This window comes from Haliaeetus leucocephalus, unplaced genomic scaffold (assembly GCF_000737465.1).
Source record: "Haliaeetus leucocephalus isolate CR32 unplaced genomic scaffold, Haliaeetus_leucocephalus-4.0 Scaffold158, whole genome shotgun sequence".
Classification (NCBI taxonomy): domain Eukaryota; kingdom Metazoa; phylum Chordata; class Aves; order Accipitriformes; family Accipitridae; genus Haliaeetus; species Haliaeetus leucocephalus.
The window spans coordinates 2132271-2143092 of record NW_010972594.1 but is presented as its reverse complement, the minus strand read 5'-3'; the positions used below and the strand labels follow the sequence as shown (position 1 = coordinate 2143092).

The 10822-nt window shown below is 34.9% G+C and overlaps 1 protein-coding gene across 5 annotated transcripts in view; it reads left to right on the top strand.

The window, feature by feature from the left end:
* Window positions 1-10822, top strand: part of AP3S1 (adaptor-related protein complex 3, sigma 1 subunit) — a 44178-nt gene that overhangs the window by 17170 nt on the left and 16186 nt on the right. For all 5 annotated transcript variants that reach the window (XM_010562354.1, XM_010562355.1, XM_010562352.1 and 2 more), the window contains one exon: window positions 5448-5555. In XM_010562354.1, the coding sequence (XP_010560656.1) occupies window positions 5448-5555 (108 nt within the window). The remainder of the gene's footprint in view (window positions 1-5447; window positions 5556-10822) is intronic.

Sequence of the window (10822 nt, the reverse complement as noted above, 5' to 3'; positions counted from 1 at the left end):
AGTTAATATTAAAAATTTATGTCTTGCTCCTGCTTATATCTGGGCAAACTTTCGCTAGTACTGTTTTGTTCTTACAGTGTATTTAAGAGAAGGGAGTAAATGGATTACAATATTTATGTAACATTATAGGTCATAGTAATGATTTCCTTTCATTAAAGACTAACAAGTAAAATTAATTGTATTCTGTTATTTAGAAAATCATCCCTTTAGAAGAAAAATGGGGCAAGACAAAAAAAATGATTAAGTTACTGTGTCAATTCATGCTTTATAAACATTTTTAAATACTGTGTGTTAGACTTGTGTATTGCTTTCTAAAAGTAGGAAAAAAATACAGACAAAGGTAAGAAGCACGATCCAAGGTATGGAACAGCTTGAATGGAAGAAGTTGTTAAATATTCAAGATACTGGAGGCAGAGAAATATATAGAAAAAAAGTGTTGAAGGGTCTCAAGAAAATGAACAACTGTGTTTCTCAGAAATAAAGAATAGTGGGATATCAGATAAAATTTCAGGAAGTAATTTTGAAACAAAGAAAACAGAGTTTTCATGACTGATAATTAAATTATGGAATGCCATTTTTCCATTTTATCATAGATACCAAGAATATTATAAATAGGTTCAAAAGTGATTAGAGATATTAACCAAAGGAAAATCTGACAGGGGCTATAAAATACAATAATATAGCAAGAAACAGCAAACTATCTGTGTTTCAGGAATCTGTAAGTTGGATTTGGAAGCAGAGAACTTATATCAGGATAAATAGTACTCTAAGATTTCTTGCATAATTTTTTAAGTGTCAACTGGTGAATTTTTGAAACCAGATAATGAAGTAGGTGGATTTAATAAAGTTTTTTAATTGTGCTTAGGCATAAGTAGAAATTGTAATTTTCATGTTTTTTAAAGTAACTTGCATGATGGAAAGGTAAATACTATAGTGTACATCTTCTGTAATGTGAAACACCGAACATGAAATACTGAAACAACTGCTCAGCAGTAATTCATGGTGCTTTGATTTGTACTGTATACTTACTAGAGAACTTTCTGAGAGCAAAATGATAATTAAGCAATCCTTTAAAACACCAACATCTAGAGTACTGAAATAGTTTCTTTACAACTAAAAAGATTAAGGAAGGTATTTTCTAAAACTTGGAGATTTGTTTGGACACCTGTATAACTGCCTGTGATCCTTCCACAGATATTCTTTAAAGTATTTATTACACTTGAGAAGTAGTAAGTGTTAGTATGTTCCTGAGCAATTTCATAATCTGGCTTTTATGAGGTTGGCTGATGCAAAACCATTGTATTCAGAAATGCAATGAATTGGTCTTTCTTAATTTCATATATATATGTATAAATGTTTTTTTTTTTTCTTTCCTATTCATATATATATATGTGTGTATATATACAGACACTTTTGGTACAATTCATATGGTGACATAAGCATTACACTTAAATTGTTCTTAATTCTCTGCATCTAGATTTTTCCAGAAATTTGGATTACCTGCCTGTAATGGATAGAGCAAGTTTCTGGCTCTGAAGCATTTGTTTTTACCAGTGAAACTCTCTCCACATCATGAAGTACCATATTTTTACTACAGAATCATAAGATAATTCAATTATAGACCTCAGGAGGTGCCAGGTACAAGATACTGCTCCCAGCAGGGTCAGCCATGGGGTCAGGGCGGGAGCGAGCCTGCACAGCCCCTGGACAGCCTCTGGCACTACTCCCCTGTCCTCCTGGGGAAAGGCTTACCTCTCCTCCTGGGAAAAGCTTTCCTTACAGCTGGTCCCAGCCTCTCCTGTCCCTTGCCCCCTCCCACATGCCCTGCTGAGAAGAGCCCTGCTCCCTGACAGCCCATCGTAGGCACTGGGGGCTGCTGTTAGGTGCCCTCAAGCCCCTGCTTGTCCAGGCTGAACCAGCCCTGGTGCTCCAGCCTCTCTGCCCAGGACAAATGTACTAGCCCCAACCATTTTGGTGGCCCTCTGCTGAACTCACTCCAATTTATTGATGTCTGTCTTGCACTTGGAGGCAGGGTCGATCTGCTTGAGGGTAGGGAGGCTCTACAGAGGGATCTGGACAGGCTGGATCGATGGCCTGAGGCCAATTGTATGAGGTTCAACAAGGCCAAGTGCCGGGTCCTGCACTTGGGTCACAACAACTCCCTGCAGTGCTACAGGCTTGGGGAAGAGTGGCTGGAAAGCTGCCCGGCAGAGAAAGACCTGGGGGTGCTGGTTGACAGCCAGCTGAATATGAGCCAGCAGTGTGCCCAGGTGGCCAAGAAGGCCAATGGCATCCTGGCCTGTATCAGAAATAGCGTGGCCAGCAGGAGCACGGAAGCAATTGTCCCCCTTGTACTTGGCACTGGTGAGGCCACTGTGTTCAGTTTTGGGCCCCTCACTAACAGGAAAGCCATTGAGGTGCTGGAGCTTGTCCAGAGAAGGTCAACCAAGCTGGTGAGGGGCCTGGAGCACAAGTCTTATGAGGAGCGGCTGAGGAAGCTGGGGTTGTTTAGCCTGGAGAAAAGGAGGCTGAGGGGAGACCTTATCGCTCTCTACAACTACCTGAAAGGGGGTTGTAGTGAGGTGGGTGCTGGTCTCTTCTGTCAGGTGGCATGGTTAATGCTTGGACTCGATGATCTTGAAGGTCTTTTCCAACCTAAGTGATTCTATGATTCTATTCTATACGTTTACTGTGTCAGTAATACTCTAGAGAAAAAAAATAATCTGAGTGGTGTTGACAGGACTGTAATTGCTTACCTTTACCTATTAGGGGGAAAAAATTGCTACCAAAACTGGCATAATTTAATTACATTTCTTTTTAAATGCACCTTGTAATCTGTCTCATAGAAAGCAGAACACCTGTGAAAACCTAACCAGTCACTCAATTTCTTCAGTCATTTTGGTGTAGGTTTCATGTGGTGTTCAGCCTGTTACCTTAGACCTTTAGCATCTCAGTATTTCGTATCAGTAAGCTGTTAGAGATTACCTGAGAAAAGTTTGGGTGTTTGGTTTTTTTTTTTGTAAAATCATCACTCATTATTTTTTGTTTTATTTTAAAACAGAAATGAATAATCTGTAAAGATCAAGACCTGCTCTTTTACGTTCTTTTCTTCTGTGCTACTAGACTTCCACGGCTTGTTCTCTGAAGTTCTCTGGTGAATAAGGGTGAAATAAGCAGGAACTTACTGAGGTGTCATTTCTTGCCTCTTCAGTCAGAAATATGTATGGATTATTCCTGTGCTTTAAAAGCAAGGCCAAGTTCTAGAATGTACCAAGTTTTCAAGAATGTTAAGAGGAAATGGAACTAAATTCATTTTCTTCTCCAGGATGTAGGTTGGAATTTAGTGTTTCATGTAATTATCAATGCAGTTTCAGGTATGCTCCACAAATTAAAATGTGTTCTTCAACAATGGAAATTTGCTTTTGACTTTAAAGTGAATAGTTTCTGAATTTTGGGGCTGTTTGTTGAGGCTGAAGTTACAGCTGGAATTTCTTCCTTGACATCACCAGCTCTGCCAATAAGAGCAAAATGAGAAATACTCCCCTAAAATCTGGAGGTGTTGACTGCAGTTGCTGTTTTGGAGCCAGGTGCATTTCTAGAAAGAAAATAAAACCCAAATCTATAATCTGCAGTAGCAAGTGATGGTATTTGCACTCTTATGCTGTATTTTTATTGAGAGATGGGAAAGAACCACTTCATAATAAATGCTCAGATTAGATAAGACTAGCCAGAAAATTTTCCACTTGTGTAGGGAGACATGAATTATTTATTAGTCCTTCTATAAGTCTTTATAATACCCATTCAGAAAATAGGAAAGGAAAAACCCTAAATTTCATAGCATGTGAAAAATACTTGCTTTAGTAAATTCTTGATAAAATAAAATAGAACCAAAATCACCACATAAATACTGTATTATGAAGACCTTTGTAGTTTTTATGTTTTGTTTTTGGTGGCTATGCATATTGTAATAGCTATAAACAGTTTCCTTATGCTATAAGTGAAAACAAGTTTTCAGTAAAAAGAGGTGAATATTGGTGATGTCTTTCAATGCATTTGGATTGTAGGTGTAGATTAAAATAATTTTCAATTACCATGTTTTTATCTTTTTTTTTTCTGATTGTGATGCTAAAAAGCCTTTAAATTCACCTAATAACAAGCCAGGATAATTAATTATTCGGCACCACTTTTATATTATGCTTTTTAGCTTACTATGTTACGAGGGGACATACATATGCCAGGAGTAAGGAGTGGCCCAGTAAGGATTGTTAATCTTTCTTGTAAGTATTTGATTCTTAAAGCTCTACTCAGCAGCAGTAGGCAGAGAGGAAGAGGTGTTTTCAGCGTCTTTAAACACATTGATTTTAAGTTTCTACTGAAATATACTAATGATTTATCAAGGAAACAACTCTTCAATTTTGTTTTTGAAGTATGGCACAAAAACGGGAAGTGTGGTGGTTTTTGATAAACTACTTGCAACTCATTTTCAGAATTGTTTGATTTAGAGATTTACCTCTATACTTGATGCACAGGGATATTGCAAGAATATCCAAAATAATAGCAGAATTATGCTTTGAAGTATCAGATTGTACTGTGTGTTTATTTCAGAAAAGTCATAAAATGTTCCTTGTCTTCAGAATTATAATGTGATTAAAATATTATACATTACATAGTAACTCTGGATTTTTACTAGAAAGTATGTGGAAGCATGCCTTCTAAAAAAAAAAAAAAAAAATTAGTCTTTAGATACAGTGCAAATACAGACTCTGAAGCAGAGATTTGTGAACCAGGGCTTTCAACCCGAAATCAGGGTTGCAGGGAAGAGGGGTATTTAGACATGCCCATTTCATTAATGTCTGCAGCTGGCTTATGTCGTCCTTCAGTTTGAGTCCTAGCTGTCAATCTTAGTACTAGATGCTGAAGACCCCCTGTTTACGCTGTAGCTCAGGTATGGGTCAGCTCAGGTATGTTAATTCTACTTCTAAACCTAGTCTTGGTACCCATGGTGAGTGAGCATCACTATGTCTCCCTTCCTTCATTGCTGTAGCCCAAAGTAGTTTTTGCACATCTATTTGTGAGCAATTTGTTTAATCTTGTAGAACCTGTTCCTTAGAGGTGTTGCTACTATTGATGCTAATTAGAAGTCTTGTCCGTAGTCCTTGCATAGAAAACAGGTACTGAAAGAAAGATCAGTGTGGAAGTTTCTTCTAGCATTGATAAGCAAAGTGGTATAGCTGATGAGTTTGTAACGGAACTATGAGCAAAGAAGGTACTGGAGAAATGAACATCAAGTTATGAGCTTTGTTCCCAAAAGATTTTAAATAAATTGCTGACATTAATCAAGTGACTTACTGAATATATGTATTCCTGTATTGAGGAATCTAGATATCATCTGTCCAGATGCGTGTAGGATGTTTTGCATTTTAAAATTTTCTTTTGGTCTCTTTTAGGTCCATAATATATTGGCTGAAATGGTCATGGGTGGAATGGTTTTGGAGACCAACATGAATGAAATTGTTACTCAGATTGATGCTCAAAATAAACTGGAGAAATCTGAGGTAAGAGTGACGTACTGTGTAGTTTCTAAACTAAAAACATGGTTGTAGTAAATGCATGCTATCTAATGCTGTTTGTCCTTCAGCAGCAAACTATATACAGCTTCTTGCTTATAAAGCTAAAAATTGACAATGTATCATTAGGTTAGGATGTCGTACCTTACATCATAAGTAATAATTGCTTAGAGTCACTGCTAACTAGTTTTTGCTTTTTTGTATCTAATAGCATTGTGCACCATTGCTATGGAGATACTTCTGTAGTTCTCTAAGTTTCTCTTGTAGAAAGTCTTTCATTTCCAGTGTATTTATTATGCTGGACTAGTGACACTTAATAACACTTAAATGAAATTAGATAAAGAACCAAAGTGTGTATACAAAGACTACATATTCCTGTCTGCTAGTATGTTTCTAGCACCTGAAATAAATTGCAGCATATTTAGTGTCACAGTAATAATGCAACACAAAATAATTAATTGGACTGAAATGGACTAGATAGAATTAAAATCCCAGTTTTAGACACTTTAAATACAAATTCTGCCATTTTTGTAATCTGAACATTTGGTCTTCAGCTAAGTAGATTCGAGTGAGAAAATTGTTTTGTATGTGCCCACAACAGTCTAAGTGAGGGACACTCATGTAAGTTGTGGAAATCCCTTTTCAATTCAACAATTATTGAATTTGTGTTTAGGAAAGAAACTTTCTAACTAAAAGGATTTTAGAATTACTTTAGCTGTCACATAGTACGTTACTGTTCCTTTAACATCACCAGACATGCCTTGTAAGCAAAATACTACTAGTACATCTTAGCTGAGTCTGTGATTGGTTCTTCCTGATGAGAGTAATTTCACAGAAGAACACATCATCTGATTTTGGAAGTGTAATATTCAAATTTCTAAACAAACCCTTGCTTAAATTGGAGTCTGTTCCTAAAGTTGAACTCAGCTGAGTAGATTGAAATATTGTAGGTGGCATAAATATGAACTAAATGATATTTTAGGAGAAGACCCAAAGGACTTACTAGTTTTAACTTAAGTGCAACAGAGAGAAATAAATTGTTCAGCTTTTTTGTGGTACAATGTATACTGTTCTCCTAATTCTGCTATCTCACACTGCACCACCTCAGAGTCTTTTAATACATTTAATATCTGATTTGCACAACTTCCAAACTGTATCCAAGAACAGGACAACACTGTGTGAAAAACAGGAAAAAGCTAGGTACAGTATGATGCAGTGCATAGCAATATACATCCAGACGGATTCTATTTTAGATTATGAAGATGTTCAGAATGTTCATTTTAACATTTTTCTCAAACTCAGAATGAGCCGTTGATCACAGAGATTAATATTTGGAATTATTGTCATAAATTTTACTATATTTGAATAACTTCTGTATACATACATTTTTCTTTATTTGATGGAAAACTAACATAGTGTCCCAAAAGCTGAACTTACTGAGCAGCTATGTTCTATTGTGTATTATGTGCATATCAGTTTTACCTAAAAGTGTTTAATTAAGGTATTTATTCTTAATTATGTGAATTCTGTTACCAAATCAACTGTAGACCAGTCTCTGACTAGTCATCCTAAACATATGGATTCAGTGCAGCTGAATTGCAGCCCAGCTGCAATACTTCCTGTTTTCTATTATTCATCAGTAAGTCATTCTTTCTTTTAAGATGCTTTTAGTATAAAAATAGGTGGTAGAAGATATAAAAAACATGTAGAGCTCAGAGCACATGCAAGGCAAATAGTAACTTGTTCCTTTACATTCAGCAATGAATTATAGAAGGTAAAGAAGTAGCAGTGATAAATTAAAACACTTGGTGACTGGGATGGAGTAGAACATTTCACAGTCTGCTCACCACAAATGCATTTTTTTTTTGTTAGTTCAGTGACTGTTTCTTTTCAAATTTAACAGTTACTGTAATGCTGAGATACTTCACAATACCTGGTAAATATTTCCTCAGATCATTAATCATTTGTTTCATGTATATCCACAGAAATTTCCTGATTGCTATTTCTTTTCCTTTTGTCTTTTTGATCAAGATTGTAAATCTTTCAACATGTCTTTCCTGAACATGTATTTTCAAGATACACGCAAATCCAGCTCATGTAAATCAAAATCAGTAATATCTTAATAATATTTCTGAATGCTGGTCACTAAGAAATCAAAACTAGTGGATCTTCTTAGTTCCTTTAATTTAAAAAAATAAATTATTTTTAAAATTTAGAAATTATTGGTATAGTCTGTAGTTCATAGGACTACCACCTATGCCACAGCACTCTTGCTTTAGTCTGTTTGGCTTGTTAGACTCCTGTCATAGTTCTTGCATCCATAAAATAGCTGCTTTAAGGTTAAATTGCCTTTTCTTTTATAGCTGAAATGATGTAGCTAATAAAGTTGTAACTGAGCTACATTTTCAGAAGTATTTTAAATTTTGTATTGTGCCCACCTGGCTTCCCTAATATACAAAATTTAGCCATTTGACATCAGGTATTTATTTAAGTACATATTAAGTTTTTAAACAGGCTTTCAGTTAGAATTTAGTGAAGAAGATCAAATGTATTTATTAAATTCTGAAATATCTGAGCAAATTTACCAACTCAAAGAATTTGTTAATGCTTTCAACAGAGATTAATTATTTAAACCACTATGAGGAAGTCCCTAGCTTTGATTTCTGATTCAGCTCTTACATTGCTTGGTTGGGCTACAAAGGAAATTCTATTTCTACCCTGAGAAATGTTGTCTTAAATGCATTTCCCTACCTTTCAGTTTAGTGTTTATCTGTGAATGGATTTCTGGTCAATCCTCTGAAAGCCAAAGGATCATTGTCATTAAGGGAGGGAATTTTTGGGAAAGGGGTCATTGGGATTTTATCCAGAGCCTCTGGAAGTATTGTAGGTAAACCTGGGCTACCTCTTCTCTATTTGGAGTGTTCAACTGCGTGTGATTTAGACTTTTAAGTTGGACCTCATTTTTTCCGAACCTCCTGATCTTTTCTAGCTCTTTCCATTCTTCTCTCTTACAGACCTTTATCTTTCAGTCTCCCAGACAGGACAGGTAGACAAAGGTATTGCTGACTTTTAGAAAAAATGTACTTTTAACAAAAAGGGAAAGCAAAATGATGTCAAAGGCAATAAATTATGTAGGCCAGACTCAAAAATTATGTGTAAAAATACCCATGCTAGTCCTTGTAGCCTACTTTTTGTGCTAGTTTCTTCCTGTAGTTCCCTCATCTTTTTATTGGCTATAGTGTATTTTACTAGCTTTCCATTGACATCATATTTTTTATTTTATTTCTCTTCCTGCATTTTAGAATTTAACTTTTCTTTGTATCATTGTTTAAGAAACAAAGGAGTATGAACCTGTATGAATATTAACAAAAAAACCTGCAAAACTAATCTGAATAAAAATTGAACACACAGATAACAAAATATGATGTGGTCACATAGTAGAAATAGCTTCCTTATTGGGAAAATTTTGTACCTAATAATCTAAAATAGGTAATATGAACTCTTTTGCTTCACCATTTAGTATTTCCAAATGAAAACAAAGAACTTTTACCTTCTTGCAAAGAGAAGTTTCAGAATAAGTTTCAGGTGAACAAAACATTAAAAAAACTCCCATCAAAACCAACAAACCAACAGACTCAAATAGTTTTATACATACAGAATAAATTAATCAATGCAATTTGTAAAGATGATGTAGAAGTACCAAAGTTGATCTTTCGACCTTAAGTATATCAAACATAAAATGAGAATGGCTGTCAGCATGTACTCAACTTCAGATGTACATTTGCTGAATCACTGGATTTTGCTTTAAGATATCTTGGTAACTGCAGTCACTGAACATGAATATTAACAAGGAACTGAAAAAGGAGGAGGAAAATGTATGTTTGAAGTTCAGTTTATGGTTGTTGTCCCCCATCATTTGCTGTTTGAAACATTTAGTTCAGCTCAACAGTTTGAATGTCAGTCAATGTTAATAGCAGTACTTCAAAATTCATTTCCACTCATTTTAAGTATCTGTGTATTCAAACTGCAGGTATTTTAAACAGCTGGAATCTTAAGCAGATGAAGTTTATTTAATTTATTAATAGCTTTGCTCTTAAATTCTTACACGATCTTTCTAGTATAAAGTAATTTAATACCTTTAAGATTTAACAAATATAATTCTGTAATTGGATTTAGTAGCACTAAGTTGTAAAGCATTAGCTAAAAGTATTTTTGGGTAGTATGAAAGATTTTACCTAAATTTGAAGTATGCTATAGCACGTGAAGAAAATCAAGCAAATGACCTTCCTCTGCCTAATATGTCAACACTTGTAACATGTAATCTGTATTTCATTGTAATAGTAGGGAGCTTGATTTCAGGTTTGGTTGTGGTTTGGGGGGGTTGTTTTTTTGGGTTTTTTTGTTTTTTTACTTGTGCAAAACTACTTTTCTTTTTATCTGTTCTGCTCACACATATTCTGTTTTTATTTTTGGGTCTGGCAATGAAAAACAAATAAACAAATAATTAATCATTCTCATCCATTACTCTCTTTGTGATTCAAGTGCTTAAAATTTCTAAGAGTATGTCTTAAGTCTTCTTATCTGTTTGGCCTCATTTTGATATACCTGCAGACTTCATTTTGTTTTTTCTCTAATTATGTTCATTTGTTTAACTTCATAAGCAGGGGACATGATCATTCCTTTATATTATGTATTGCATCCTTTCATGATTTCATAACTCTGCTGCTTTGAAATCATACTTGTTCTGGAAAGAAGCACTGGTATGAAACACCAGCAGCAGAAGGTCCTAGTACCTCCAAAATATCTGGAAAAGGGTGGCTTATTTTGCAAAACATTAGCCTTCATTATTTTGTTTTCCAGTAGGCTGTATATTTTTATATGTTTATTTTAGTCATAGCTAGCTTTGTGTAGAGTTGTTTGGGATGGTGGTTTGAATCTTTTTTTTTTCCTATTTGTCTGTGCAAACTACATTTGTGATGTGCAATACTTTTTCCAAATGATCTGAATTTCATTTTAAAGAGTAAAACAATGTTTCTGGGATCACTTTCATATAGAGTTATCAGTGGGGCATTATGAGAAAGGGTGATGTTAAGAATGAAAAAAATTGATTCCTATAGTGATAAATAATGACCTAAGTAAACTAACAGCAGCTCGTATTTCTCACTTGATAGACTAGGACCAGTAGAATAAAAGTTCTGTTATTAAATGTTTATTTCAGTCTTTAAAATAGCATTATTGTTTTGCATAAGTGGCAT